This window comes from Epargyreus clarus, unplaced genomic scaffold (genome assembly GCF_041222505.1).
Source record: "Epargyreus clarus isolate Ecla_fem2 unplaced genomic scaffold, WU_Ecla_fem_2.2 ptg000007l, whole genome shotgun sequence".
NCBI classification, from domain to species: domain Eukaryota; kingdom Metazoa; phylum Arthropoda; class Insecta; order Lepidoptera; family Hesperiidae; genus Epargyreus; species Epargyreus clarus.
The window spans coordinates 12,869,425-12,884,596 of NW_027332215.1; the positions used below are offsets into that span (position 1 = coordinate 12,869,425).

The following is a 15,172-nucleotide window of genomic DNA, read 5'->3' on the forward strand; positions in this document are numbered from 1 at the left end:
TAATACAATTTTACTCCAGGCCTCATAATTCCTTTTATAATATTTTGTTATTATTCATAGTTTCCATTTTTTCTATCCATGCCCGTTTGAAAACATCACCCTATGTTGGTAATAGTAAATCTGTGCACGACGCTTGGATGTCAAAAGGCAAAGATGATTGCTCGAAATTAGTCTGCGAAGTTTCGTTCAAAGAGAGCATTAGTTCTTGGTAATTGGTTTTCCACAAAGAGGTTGTGTGCACAATATTAAAACGTCATTGCAACAAACAAGCAGTATGTACAATATCTCTATACTGTTTATTGCTCTCTAGTTTTTTTTATAAATTGTCTATTTTACAATGTGTAATTATTTTCATCAGTTTTGTTGAGGTTGAGGATTAGAAGGGAGTAAATCACCAATACCTACAAAATGCAAGAAATAGCTATTAACACTATACATTTTTAAATGTTTAAATGTTTAGTGTGAGTCACTAAGGGCTCGTTCAAGTGTGGTCGGTCCTACAGTTTTACTTTTTGCCCACTGCCAGATCTTGTTTTTTTTTAATAATAATAGAGTAGTAGACGACTATGCACTCGATCTGGCGGCAGTAGCTACTGCCGCCCATGGACATCTGTAATCAATCACAGATAAGATTAGATTCCTACCCGAGGTCGGCCTCAGATGCGCCATCACCACTAGGACTAAGCTGGAATGCCTCGAAAAAGTATGTATCTCTTATCTTGAAGTAAGAGAGACCAAAACACAGCGGCGTACTGCTGTTATTAGGCAGAAATAGGTGTGGCGATAGTGCCGCCGGAGTCGAACCACTGAAGGTCCTACCACCTTTTATACATACTTGCTCTTGCTAAACGATCTTGCTGTTCACATTAAACAACTATATCGGGTTTTGTTCACATCACACGGCCTAACATAACCGACATACTGATCGTCATCATAATGTGAACAGCAACATGTGGCACCCGAGAAACGGTTAATCTATTGAAACGTCTTAATGCGTGTAATTCTTTCGCATTCACAGTTTTATATGTATCCTTCGGGAAAGGTACTACTTTCGGAATACTTTCGAAAAGTTACCCTATGTATGTGTAAAATTTCATGAGAATCGGTTATGTAGTTACCTAAGGCGTGATGGCGTAGTAAACAAAGTCACGTTCCAATTGACATTAGTTAGAATTATTATTTCAATTAACAAGGTTACATTTGATTTTTACTTACACTTTAAGGCAACTCTATAGAAAGTTCTACAAAAAATATATCAATTTTCCCAAGCGGTTTTGCAGACCGTACCGGAAGAGGCGCCTTTGTTTTAACAACGTTCGTGTAATCCACCTATTTTAATAAACCCGGGACCATACAGGACTGGCTACTGGATAAGGCAAAATTAATAATCCCTTTGACCGATGCAAAGTTAACATAAACGACGAGATCAGAAAATACGACTGCCCAGGGGTAACAGTATGTTTTCCTTTTAGTGCTTCGAGCCGAAATCGAAGAGTCTTATTCTGTAAATATATCATAAACATCAACACGAATTTGAATTTTGATGTCACCATTCATTGTTTGAGGCGAATGAAATTATGACAAGTAAATTCTCACTTTGAAAACAATTAAACTTTTGAGATGCTAATCTCCTTTAGATGCTCGTAGAGTACCGACAAATAGGCGCGACAACGAACGTTACTTACTGGGGTGTATTCGCTACAAGACACGAATACTCGTCCTTTCGTATATTCGAACTTATTCCTTATTTATTCGGCGGATTGTTTGTGAGTATGTATTTAAATTTTGTATACAGAATACCATACACAAATGTTATTCCAGAATTCCTTCCAGTAATCTTCATAAGTCAAGAAGTCAATGTTTTACCGCAACCAATAAATAATTATAATTAAAATTAATTGGAGATAAATGTTACAGAATAGCACTCTCGTGCAGGACAGGGTGGGTAGGTACTCAGACCCGCGGCTACTGTGTAATGACGGATTGTAGGTAGGACTCACATATTGCAGTTACCCCTTTGAGTCATGTTTGTGATGTATACATGTCACTACCAAATATTAGTATAAGTTGTTCATGTTTCGACTGTATTTGTTTTGTACCCTGTATTTAAAAACAGGTCTGTTTCTCGACTATTGAGGCATATTAAATTTTAAAACAGTAACTACAAAAGTAATATTAAAATGTTCATATGCTCATATGTTGATTTCGTTCAACGCCATTTACTATTAAAATAAATAAAAAACAACATTTTGACAAAAAGTAGAGTTGGCTGATTTGTGAATTAAGGTATCGATATGTGAAATAATGTAAACCATGTCTTTAAAAATCAAACAAATATAGAATAAAAATTGAAAAATAGTGAAATTTTTCGGAACCGAAAATTTGAAATTATTTGAAACTCAAAGGAAAAAATTGTACCTATACTTATGTATGAGTTTTCTAATCTAATTAAGGAAATAAGACTAATAATAAGACGTTTGTTATTTTCAAATCACAGACAGACAATATTATCGTGATGTTAAATGGCTACTAATGAGTTCTAAGTAATTTAGCATCGTGCTGAATTATTAAATACAGCAATTAGCTTGCAATTAGGGGATGGAAATTAGTTTGCTAATCAAAGCTTAGTCGATGTCTAAAATTACGTGATACATAATTAAAAGTAATATATCAGTTCCGGATACGGTTATTGATACGGGACTTCGTCCTATCATACGATACTTTCGGAAAAGCGGTTACGTATAAATGTTATAAGTTATTAAGGAATTGTAAAAGTAAAGAAAATATTTTCAAATAAGTAACGATTTATTATTTCTAAAATAATTGTGTTATATCGATCTGTTCAGATGAAAAGTTTTCATAATAGTGTTTCATTTCGTCTTTGCCCTTATCCGAAATATTGAAAAACTTCATATCGGATTAGGTTATACGGTTTCGGATATATTTTTATATTATTATTATATTTATCCTATGAAATATTTTATTAATTTAGTTTAATTTTAATTACAATATATATTATTGAACACAGAGCACATAACTAATGTATTTCACATATGTATGTCACCTTATCCTACAATAAATGTATTGAATTAAATTGAATTTATTTCGGATATATGATAATTTCGGTTACGGTTACGGAGTCCGGTACCATCTCTACACATGATTCATCGAGTCGCTGTCCAGTGGTAATAATGTATTTGTTTAGGAAGCAAACGTGTTCGTCGAAACATGCAGAGATTTAAGCTGTATCACCCTTAACGCACGGGCCACGCTCGGCATCACGCACTCAAAACATAGGGGAGGATGGAAATCGGCAGACTGTTTACTCTTCACATGTTAACGTAGATATATCTAATGTGGTCTGAAATCCGAATTAGGGACGGCCTTCACCAATCCATTAATGGATGAAAAGTATTTGAAAGTTAGGGAGACAGGGTGTAGGTATGTTAAAAATATTGGGTTGGTTAAAGAATCCTAGGCAGACTATGATTATATTTAAAAATTCGAATAAGTTTAGTAAGTGAGAAAATGTATCATGAAAAAGACGGATGAAGGTTTCTCTAATTCGGATCGTCTTCCAGTACTTCTCAAAATTATTTACCTGGTAATGTAATTAATGAGATTTCTTGCATCCCCGTAAGCATATATATGATTCTGTTGCTGTATATATCGTGTACTCTGGTAACCAGTACACTGAAACTGTTTATGGCGACATTAGCTCGATCTATGAAGTCCTTCCAAGTTTCGCTGGTCCAGAAGACGGTGCGTAAGCCGGGAAGCAGGAGGGAAGATAGACGAACGACTTGAGGCAGAAACAGAGGACGTACTTCTAATTTCACACGCCGAACGGTACTCAAGTAGTCTTCCAAAAGAAACTAAAAAATAAATAGTCTATGATGTCCGGAATACTTCCAAGTATACTTATTTTGCGGCTACGACTAGACATGATGCTCCGTCAGTTAGAAATTTAAAAATAAAATTGGTCTTGTATTTCCGCTCCACGCGCAGACAAGGCTTCAGTGATCGGGAGTTTTTTCTTTGTATCGACGGTACATTATTAAGACCATCATAGCATAAGTATTTCAAATTACCTACCACGAAAAGCAAAATTAATTCTTCGATTTCGATTAAGTTTTCGACCCCACATCTCAACAATGTGTTTTATCTAAACTAACTTTTATTCGTAGTATTTTTCCTAATTCCGATATGTTAGCTTTTTAATAAGATAATTGTTAGATAGGATAAAACTCTAACTTCCATCATTTGATATTCGGCTACGGAACATTGAATCAGTGCTACAGTTCATTATTCAATCATTTACAAAACTTCCAATTGAATGAAGCTATTTCCACCTCAGATCTCATTTGAAATGGATTCCATTCATATGGAATTGATTTCAATCTATTTTCAACGGCTGAATTATCAGAGGAAAATATGTCTGGGAATTTCTAGTTAAGTACAAGATAATTAATTAATCGTCTATCTTTCATCTTTCACGATATAGAAAATATACTTAAAAAGATTATAGCATACATAATCAGCAAAAATACGTCTTCGTTTTCTCTCAATAAAATGAAATGATAAATGTAACACACAATTTGAAAGGATTATAAAAAAGGAATCTTTAATCTCGGAACAATACATAATATACATAATATAATATATTTTTGTTCCGTGTCTTTAATAATTTACCTACGTATGATCTTCGTTATATTCATTATTTAATATTTTCATACATTAACATATAGCTACTTATTTCATAGTAAAAAATCTATGCTTAACTTACTTGTAGCGAATCGTTGACGAGGGTGAAGTAATTTTTCTTCGCGTACAACGAGTGACAAACGATAGGCAAATCGATCCCCATTTTGACGAGACAATCCGACTCCCGTATCAATAACCGGATGGCGTGATCCAGGTTCACGGATATCCGGCCCGACTCGTCGATCTTAAGCAGAGTGTTGTTAAGGGAGTCGTCTACATCCCATAACTGTAAGTAAAATTAATAAACTCAGATATTAATTATCTTGAGCAGGTTGGAACTACATATAGTTCCTCAGTATTTAATATTGTTATATTAGATGTTTACTAGGCCATGTAAAGTTTCTCTACGGTACGCAGATGTGGTTGGACAAGTTGTCTGCCAGCCGGCGTCGTGCACGGAAATTGAATTCCGCGCAACGTATAATCGGAATCAGAGTCGCCCGTGGCCATCGTACCATAGCGGATGAGGCGGCGACACTCCTGGGGAGGCTTCCGCTCCTGGACATTCTGGCGGATATGGACGCACGGATCTTTCATAAGATCCGCGTCCTTCGTCAGACGGCTAAACCCTTCAGCGAATAGACTTCAGCGAATATGCTTCGGAGGAGAGCCAGATGGCGTGCTCTGAGGTGCTGCCACGATCAACTTCAGGAGCCTCGGAACATACGCCAAAGGGTGGTTAACGCTATCCTGCCGAACTTTCGAGCCTGGCTAAGAAGTAGGGGGTCGAGTGACCTACCGCCTAACTCAGATACTCACCGGACATGGCTGTTTCGGTGAGTATTTAAGTAGGATAGGGAGGGTAGAGACGGCCCAATGCCATCATTGTGGGCATGACGAGGATTCCGCACAGCACACGCTGCAGTACTGCCCCGCATGGGACTCGCAGTGGTGGAACCTCGTTGAAAAAGTGGGACCGGATCTGTCTCCGCCGGCCATCGTTGGGGCGATGGTTCAGCGCAGCGAAGCCTGGGACTGCATGATCACCTTCTGTGATATAGTCATGTCCGCGAAGGAAGACGCCAAGCGAGCAAGGGAGCGCGCTGAACCCGCTCGGAGGAGTCGCCGCAGGGGTCGGTAACGCCCACCGGCGCGGTGTCCCTGTAGTTCCGGGACCAGAATAGGGCTACGGTATCCTCTGCTTGTCGTAAGAGGCAACTAAAAGGGGGCTTCCGGGGTTGCGGACGGCAAGAGTGGAAACTCAAACCGCCCGGCCAGCGACCCCGGGGAGGACGGCGGTATGTGTGGTCGCATACCGTCGTGCACACCAGACGGTGTGGTGAGCGTCAAGCTCACCTGGGCGGAGCCCGACGGGGCACAGCGCTAAGAGGACTCCGGTTGCATTCCGTTGGAGATCCCGGCGTCCTCTACGCAGCGCTGAGGATGGCCACCGGGGGTGTTTTAGTGCGGTAAGAGTCCCACACAATCCTGTGTCGCTCCCACGGCATCGGGTACCTTTTGAAGGTTTACCCCTCGTTAACAAAAAAAAAAGTAAATTTCGAGTTATTTTTTTTAGATCGAAAAAGCAAGCGAGCACGCAGTTCTCTTGATGGTAAGGGGTCGCTCCCGCCCATGGATATTCATATCACGATCACCGATGCGTTTATATATCTGAAACCTAAGATACTCGCTACATACTATGTATGCCGGCATCCACATTCTCCACCAAAACAAAAGAGCTGTTTTACGCTAGTAATAGGTGTGCCAGTGATACCTTCCCGTAGTGCAGCTGTACTCGTATTATGCTAATGAATAGCGATATCAATGCTAATGACAATGACATGAATGAATGTTATAATAATGACATATGTCTGCCAATAACACCAGTGTTACGTGCTGCTATTTTCTGGTTTGAATGGGAATGGTGACATAAGGCTAAGTAAACTTGTAAGAGAGATATACGTTTCCGAATAATTCAAGCTTTGTCGACCTCAAGTAGGAACCTAATTTTATCTAGCGTTGTTTACAGATGTCCATGGGCGGCTGTAGCTTACCATTAGATTGCATGCTCGTCTGCTATCACAAAAAAAATGTATTGTAGGTGTGTTTACGCTCTATCCGTGCATCTTACAGCTCACAATACTTGCAAAGTGCCTGTCTGACGAACATCAAAGCGCACTCACGTTCTGGTTCATCCAGACAGCGCGCATGGTCTCCTCGTAGTTGTGTATGAGCGCGCGCGTGGCGGCGTACTTGCGCTTCATGTCCGCGGCGGTGGGCAGCGCGCGCAACACCGGGTGCGCGCACACGTTCTCCACCGTCTCCGTCATGTTGTGCATCAGGCACCGCGACCATTGGATGCGACCTGCTTAAAACGTCAGAAATCGTATTACAGCGAGTCGAATTCGCACACGGAGGATTCCGTACCACCAAATTTTCATGATTTTCAGTTTTTGTATTTTTTTATTATAGAAGTCTACATAATTACGGTCTAAAGATAAAGCTAAAAAGTCTAAAAATAGCGGTTTCTTTTTGTGGTCAACAGTAGAGAAACGTGAAAAATAGACATAAAGCTCCTAAAAATATGAGAGATAGTCGTAGCTTATTCGCCTAAAGTAGGTATACCCACTACTTTCTAAATAGGTTTTTTTTTTATAAAATCTCGCTCTACTTAATAAATAACGTGACTATTACTGTTCCTTCCTACTTTATACTTATTTTTAAAGTGCTTAAATATACTTTTAATACTCCTTTCATTTGCTATATAATGAGACGCCGCCACTAATTGGCGACTTGTGAAGGTATTATAAAGGGTAGATGCCTGAATGCCGATGCGGCGATGGCGAAAATGTATTGAGACAGGCTTACTCTCAATATAGTAAAATAATGGTGAATACCATTAATATTAATAACTATGCCACCCTTTTAGTATTTTAGTAGACGTAGTTCATTAACAAAACTAAGTAAAGGACATAAATGTTTGTTAATCACCTCGGTTTTTATTAACCGACTGCCAAAAGCAAATAGGTTTATTCGAAGCAAGTAGGTTTTTAATTGTTTATTAATTAATTATTAATTCGTCATGTTTTTATATTTACAATTTTTATATTTGGATTATACCTACTTTCGTAATAAGTTCAAGTAGGATATTTTTTTAAAGTACTACTTATGATATATTTTAATTTTTATCTGTAAGATTTTTTATACCTAGTACGACGACGACTTCTACTTTACTTCTAAAAAGTTCGCGTAGAATAGGCTTTTTAATTACCTAATACCTTTGATCTGTCTCTACAAGGGTTGTACCATAGATTAGTAAAGATTACTCACTCCTAACAAGAAAATGTACCCAGTTTTGAGAATTGAAATAGTGGCGTAAAAAAGTTTTGCCACGTCTCCGTGCTAAAATGTCCCTAGAATATTTAAAATAATTATTTATTTATTATGTAAATTACGCAGTATTTGTTATTTATTCGTAAATTTTCTCTAAAAATCTTTTTATTTGTCAAGGATTCAAAAAAAAGAACTTACTAATAAGCCTTTAGTGGCTTCATTCAATTTCAAGGCGGCGAAGTATCTTTACTAATCTATGGGTTGTACCTACACTGTGTTGTTACAGATATCTGCAATTTGCTTGAAACTCAATTACTTACAATTATTACTTCGTACATGTCAATTACCTAATTACAAAGTACACGTGTATTCAGGTATTGTATTCAAGTCGTGCGTGATTTAGGTACGTCATATCTATACATCCTGTTAGTACTAGTGCTTAATTAATATCATTGATTTAAATAGTTCTGTACAAGCAAACAAATTGGATTTTGGCCAAATATATACATATAAAAATGATGGTATAGGTATGTCCTTTATAGAATCGTAAACTATGTATTTGATCATGTGATGATCTTTAGCAAAGTTGTCGTACGAAGGTTTCAGAGTTTGTACGACCCATCTTCGCTGGCGCCACTGTCATTCCAATGAAGGTACAAATGTTCAGTTATATGTGTGTTATGTTATTTTTTAAATGCCGCGGGCACTATTAGTAAGAAATAATTACAAGAAATGCGACTTTTTCAATTACAGAAACAACATTTTTAAATCAGAACTCAATGTAATATATCGGATTTGTTACGAAACATCAGAATGATGCACCCTCCTGGCCGTGACCTTGGCACACCCCTCTAAGCAACCCCAACCCTTTGGTCAAAGAGAAAACAACCACTATACTTAATATAAGAGTATTACTATGGCTACACCCTGTGTCCATTTCATTTGTGTGCCCATCGCTAGAAATTTAGGGTCGCTTGATTCACCTAACATCTATCTCGCTAATATTCGAGTCAGTAGTTGTTTTATTTGGGAAAAAATATACAGATATTTACGAAATGTTCGCTATAAGGTTTTTCTTTTAGCTAAAAATAACTTTTCAATAAGCAGTTCGTCATTTCAAAAATCCCACGCAGTAAAAATTTTGATGACAATAATTCCATCATATTTTATACTAAGTACACTGGCGGACTAGGTGGAGCGGGGCGTTATGGCAGAGGTTGCTTGCCCTAGGCCCTTTTTTTTTTGTTGACGAGGGGGAAAAATTCAAAAGGTACCCGACGCCGTGGGAGCAAAGACGGGTTATGTGGGACTTTTACCGCACTAAAACCCCTCCGGTGACCGTCCTCAGCGCTGTGTAGAGGACTCCGGGATCTTCAAAGGCGCGTGGCCCCGTCTGGCTCCGCCCAGATACTTATGAAGCTCGCCACTCCGTGTGGAGCGTACGACGGTATGAGGTCACACATACCAGCGTTCTTCCCGGGGTCGCTAGCCAGGCGCTTAGAGCTCCCACACTTGCCGCCCGCAACTCCAATAGCCCCCTTTTAGTCGCCTCTTACGACAGGCAGAGGATACCGTAGTACCGTACCCTATTCTGATCCCGGAACTACAGGGACAATGCCCCAGGCCCTGGTCGCATCAGGGCTGGGCTCAGTACGTCAGTACTAGAGATGGGCAGAGGGTTTAAACCCAATGGGTGGATACGGGTTTAAACCGGGTATTTTGGGTGAAATAGGGTTTAAACCCAAATAAACACCCAAACAGCGGGTGTAAACTATTGTCATTCATATTTTTATTTTCTTCGTGTAATATGATTTTTAAAATAATATTGTAAACAATTCACTAAATATGCGCTCTAAAAGCACATATTTCATTTAACTACGCTGTTATAGTCATGTTATAGTCCATTCGGATGTGTTACATTTGGGTTGCAATTTTCGAAGACCCGATTTTATTTTATAGATGTCAATGATTAGTGTAAAGGGCTTAGCTGTACAGTTAAATCCTAATTTGTGGAGTCCCAACTGTTGTCCCTCGGCCGCCATCTTGAAAAAAGGGGCACTAAGCGTTTTTACGCTCTACCAGGCAAACTATTCGTCGCACAGAAATTTAGTAAGAACAATTATGGTTTCAAATTGATTTATCTATAATTTTAGTTCTATAACTTTTTGTCGATAAACCAAAAATAACAAAGATAATAACAATAATAGATTAAACTTTGGGAAGACTTTTTTAACTTTTTTCTAATTAATTTACAGAAAATGACATTGAAACATTTTGATAGAGGAGTTTTTATAGTCCGGTCAATTTAGACATAAAAATAGTAATCAAATAACATAAAGCTAAATTTCCGTAGAGACCTTGGGTTTACCATCACAAGTAGAGTTCTAAAAGTCCTCATCGATGTGTGTGTCGGCACTTATTCGGGGTCAAACGTCAAAATTTTCGGCTTTCTGGATTTTTCTCGAAAACGGTAAATTTTATCGAAAAGTACCTTGGACCAAAGTTGTAGCACTTAAAATTTTCTATAAAATAATGTTTATATATTTTTTCTTAAAGCTATAATTATTAAGATATTACGTAAGAATTAAATTTTACATTATATGCCCATATTCCCACACCACATGTGCAATAGTATACTAGAGGTATATTTATTTGTTTTAGTTGTGCGATATTTGTTTCGTCAAACAAATAATAATTAAAAATGTAATAAAAATAGATGAACCCCTAAAAATGTTATATTTAAAAATGTAAAAACATTAGAAATACAGTAAAAACCTATAGTATATCTATTAAATAAACATTTGAACTATTTTAAAAGCTTTGTGTAGATTTTATTAACTCATTTTATAAACACCCAGATAAATACCCAGTGGGAGGAAATAAACGGGTATTTATTGGGTTTAAACCCTGCACAGGGTTTAAACCGGGTTCTTTGCCCATCTCTAGTCAGTACCTACTTAGCGAAGAGACAGCTTGGAATTTGAGGTATATAAGACAAAACTACATGTACCCTATGACGTATTAAAAGACAAAACCATTTGCCTATACCGGCTTACCCTAAGACGGTACAGACAAAGTGCCTTTAACTTTTCCACTTGTACATACAAAAGTTAAAGAAATAAAAAGCTTGTAAAATGAAATCTACTTCTTAAACTGGGAAATTCATTCTGTTATACCCCCTGGGCCTCAGTCGCTCCGCAGGTATACAAAGGGTGGAATTAATAAAATGGTCCAATACAGTTAATCAAAGGAAAAACATAAGCAAATGACTCGCCTGCAACCGGCGAATAGTTTCTCGGTAGCGGGGGGTCGTCTTTCTGCCTTTTAAACATTTTCATTATCTTGTCCACCTCTTTCTCGCAGTATTTCAATACCCGTTCGTACTTTTCACTGAGTTTTGTAATTTGTATTTTCTGACTGACCTGAAAGGAATTCTATATTAATTAAGATTGTTTGAGTAAGGGGAGCTTAAGTTATGAACTGCACTCCTAATTTATCTTACTTTAACTGAGCACGAGTAAGTAAGTACAAGCACGGCAGTATTTGTTACCGTCTACATAATACGAATACTATTACTTCTACTACTATAAAAAATCCGATTCGGACTTGATCAAATTGAGACATTTTATTATGTGACGGATACTCACGACATGAATTTTTAAATTTCAACAAAGAAATTTAAAAACGCATATCGTGAATAAAATGTCTCAATTCCGCGATAATTTTAGTCTAAATTCATATATTGATCAAATTGCCAAACATTTGGCAACAAAGTACCTACCTTTTCAAATCTAGTTAAGAACTTTATCCCCTGAGGTGTTTCCCAAACGCTCGCGAAATTCACTTCTATAGTATTGCCGATGGATTCGCGTAATGCGTTTGTCTTTTCCTCGAAAGCCTGGTAATCCTTGTCGAAATCATTGTTACGGTAATCCAAGTAGTCGTACTGACAGGTGGTCACTGCTTTCTTCGCTTGCTCAAACGTGTGCATAGCGTCTTCAAGATCTAGAAATGTCATCGAAATTTTGGAAATTTTCTAATGAAAAACGTTTGAAATTTGTCAATTTTTTAAGCAACTTTAGTAAGCAAAAATTGGTGACCATTAATTATTAGATATTTATATATCTTCAATTCTGCTGCTTATTACCTTGATAGAACCCTGACCCCTTAAGGCTCATTGTACAATAAACAATATCCACAGGTTTTTAATGTTCATAGTGTAGAACAGACTAGTGTTAGACATAGATTACTCTGTTCAAGTTATTTTAATTTAGACGTGATTAAGAAATATGGTTTTGCAAGGGCATTCACAAAGGCATACAAGGTTTAATCTAACTTTATTCGCCAGGCATTTATGTCTGCAATCCTATTGTTGAAATACAACGCGTAATTTAAGCTTAGTTCGAAAGTATAAAGTTCTCGTACGCTGCCAAATGCATTTAGGTACGAAACTGCTCTGAGCGAGTTATTATAATAAGTTTGGCGACAACCACAGACGTAAATTAGGTACCTACACGACGAAGACATATGAGGGAATATTAAATTATAATAAAGTAACTACAGCTGTACCTTGGAAATTACGTAATAACGCTAAAATATCCTCTATCTAAGAAACTGACGTAATTGCCTGTGATGAAATTTTCGAAGATTACTGATCATGTGTCGTGGGCCGTGTCTATGAATAGAGTTTAAATCAGTGTGTTGGCTATTGAGGGCGGCAATATCGAAATAGATATATAATAATACATTACCTTTTGATTACTTTGATATAAATATGTCACTTTTTGATTACCGAAAAGAAAGCACAGTTTTTCTTACAAAGCACAGAATACAACTTAATAATCCCAATTTGATAAGCCTTAATCAACCCCTCATTGGATACGGCGAGCCGCCGGAGGGCTTTACCGTGGTTCCAACAAAGTTTGTACATATGTGTGAAAGGAGATGTTTTAAAATGTATGGGCTCCCGGCCACCTTTTGTACACTATACTAAAAACTAAGAAAACATGCAAAGAACAATTCGTAGGGGTTCATTTTCTTCAAATCATGTTTGTTTAATTGTAAAAAAAAATAATTTACACTTAAACTTGCAACACAACAGTGGAAAAATATCATGGCGGTAGTGATTACCGTAATAATGTCATCTGTCATTCTATTTTAACTTACTATATACATATACTTTTTAATATATATTTACGCGAATGGGCGTATATAGATATATAAATATTGTATTGTATGTATTGAGAAACAATACCTATATTTGATAAACATTAATTATATTTACTTTCATAAATCTTAACTTAAAACAAACATAACAAAATATATACTTCTATACCAATTTATTTTAGTTAAAACATTTAAGTGTGTAAATAAAACAACTTTAAGAACACATTTAGGTAATATTTTATTTATTCTTCATTTAGATACATTTTTTATTCATTTTCAATATCTTCCCTTCTCAATATTTTCATCCAATCATGTAGTAGGTTCTGTAATATCCTGTGACGAGCTCAGCCCAACATCAAACAATGGCCATAATGTGAGCGCAGCTACCTACGAGTACGGTTCGTTGCCCGGCGATGCAGTCGCAGTAATAAATAAATAAAATAAATAAAAGGCAGTTGCAATAATAACTGATTATTTTGTCATCCCAAGAATGTCCTTGTCTTGTTATTGTAATTATCTAAAAAGAGAAATGTAAAAAGATTTGCTCCTTTAGTTTAAAATTATTAACGATTATTTCACGATTAATACAACTAACTGATGTATATTTTACCTGATGATATTAAATCCTTGTCAACACAATCCATAGCGATCGCACGAAAATCACAAGAGTCCATAAAACATAAGCTGGGTAAACAAGTAAGGTAGAATCAGTCCAAAATCGTAAGCAGCACAGAGCAGAAACATATTCAGGATTGAAATGGAATCTTCTCATCAGTACATATTTATTCAACGTTTACATTGGATTCCACTATTATTTAATATGTATATATCCACTTTTACACATATCAAATTGACAACTTCTTCTTTTTTAATTTGACATGTCACTTACATCTATAAAACCAGATACTATTTAAAAGGTGGTTTTGTTATAATAATTATAAATAATTAATTAAATTCAGAAATAATGACGGGATACCCAAAACAAAAGCCAGGTTGTAAAGTACTAAGGTAACAATAACTTTACGACAAAAACAGCGAAATACAGAATTACCGACATCCAAAGAGTATAGTAACCTATGTGTGGGGTACACATAGATTCCCTGACCGACATCGACAGTTTTGAAAACTTGACATTGACAGTATTCCGCCATATTTAATATTTCAATGAGGAATGCTTATTTTAAATATTTTTAAACAGGAATACTTTAGATTATCAAAATATATGTGTACTTTTCTTCAATTATACAAATTATTCGTGATTTTTTTAGATATAATGTACATAAGATGGCCGAAAATGAAACATCTCCTTTCCATTAAGCTAAGCTTTTAATGGTAACACAGGTATCCCTCATGGTACTCCGATTACCTTTGTCTACGGGCATTGAACGTGGCCGTGCCAGACGAAATCATACACCATAATATTTTCGGTCAACAAAGACGGTCTATTTCTGCCCGGCTATTTTACGATAGGCATGCGACAATACAAATGAGATATTCTATACCTTCGCCTAACAGTAAACCCTCCATTCTCTTTTCAAACAAATGATTGTAGTCGTCCATCAAATCAAACATGGATATTATCTTATTCAGCCTCTTGCAAAAGGTGTCGAATTTTCCGAATACGTAATTTTCGGAAAAACTAAATTGCTCCGTGTTTGGTAAAAACTGTTGATTTTTAACAAAAATATATGTATCTCTATAGGTTTTGTTTAAGTTGATGCAATGTATTAGCTTGTCCCGGACAAGATCTCGCTCTTGTGACCAAATGGTCTCTTTAAAACGACAGGTCACATATTGCTTACAGGTTTCAATCATTTGATTAGTGATCTGAAATAAAAAAAAGAATTGTTACGTGAGGTAAAAGCTCTTACGTAGGTCGTTCCGACCTTTCGTGCAAAAAACACTGTTCTGTGGAATCATTTTTTTTTTAGATATTCTACATTTTTGGTAAAATATTGAATTCAGATCG

At 36.6% G+C, this 15,172-nt stretch overlaps 1 protein-coding gene across 1 annotated transcript in view; it reads right to left on the reverse strand.

Moving 5' to 3' along the window:
• LOC140743439 (dynein axonemal heavy chain 5) overlaps positions 1-15,172 on the reverse strand; it is a 75,095-nt gene that overhangs the window by 39,421 nt on the left and 20,502 nt on the right. Inside the window, exons 8-13 of the mRNA XM_073074702.1 lie at positions 14,706-15,030; positions 11,819-12,042; positions 11,312-11,459; positions 6,888-7,069; positions 4,787-4,990; positions 3,602-3,875 (exon numbers count right to left, since the gene is read on the reverse strand). Coding sequence (XP_072930803.1) covers positions 3,602-3,875; positions 4,787-4,990; positions 6,888-7,069; positions 11,312-11,459; positions 11,819-12,042; positions 14,706-15,030 — 1,357 coding nt within the window. The remainder of the gene's footprint in view (positions 1-3,601; positions 3,876-4,786; positions 4,991-6,887; positions 7,070-11,311; positions 11,460-11,818; positions 12,043-14,705; positions 15,031-15,172) is intronic.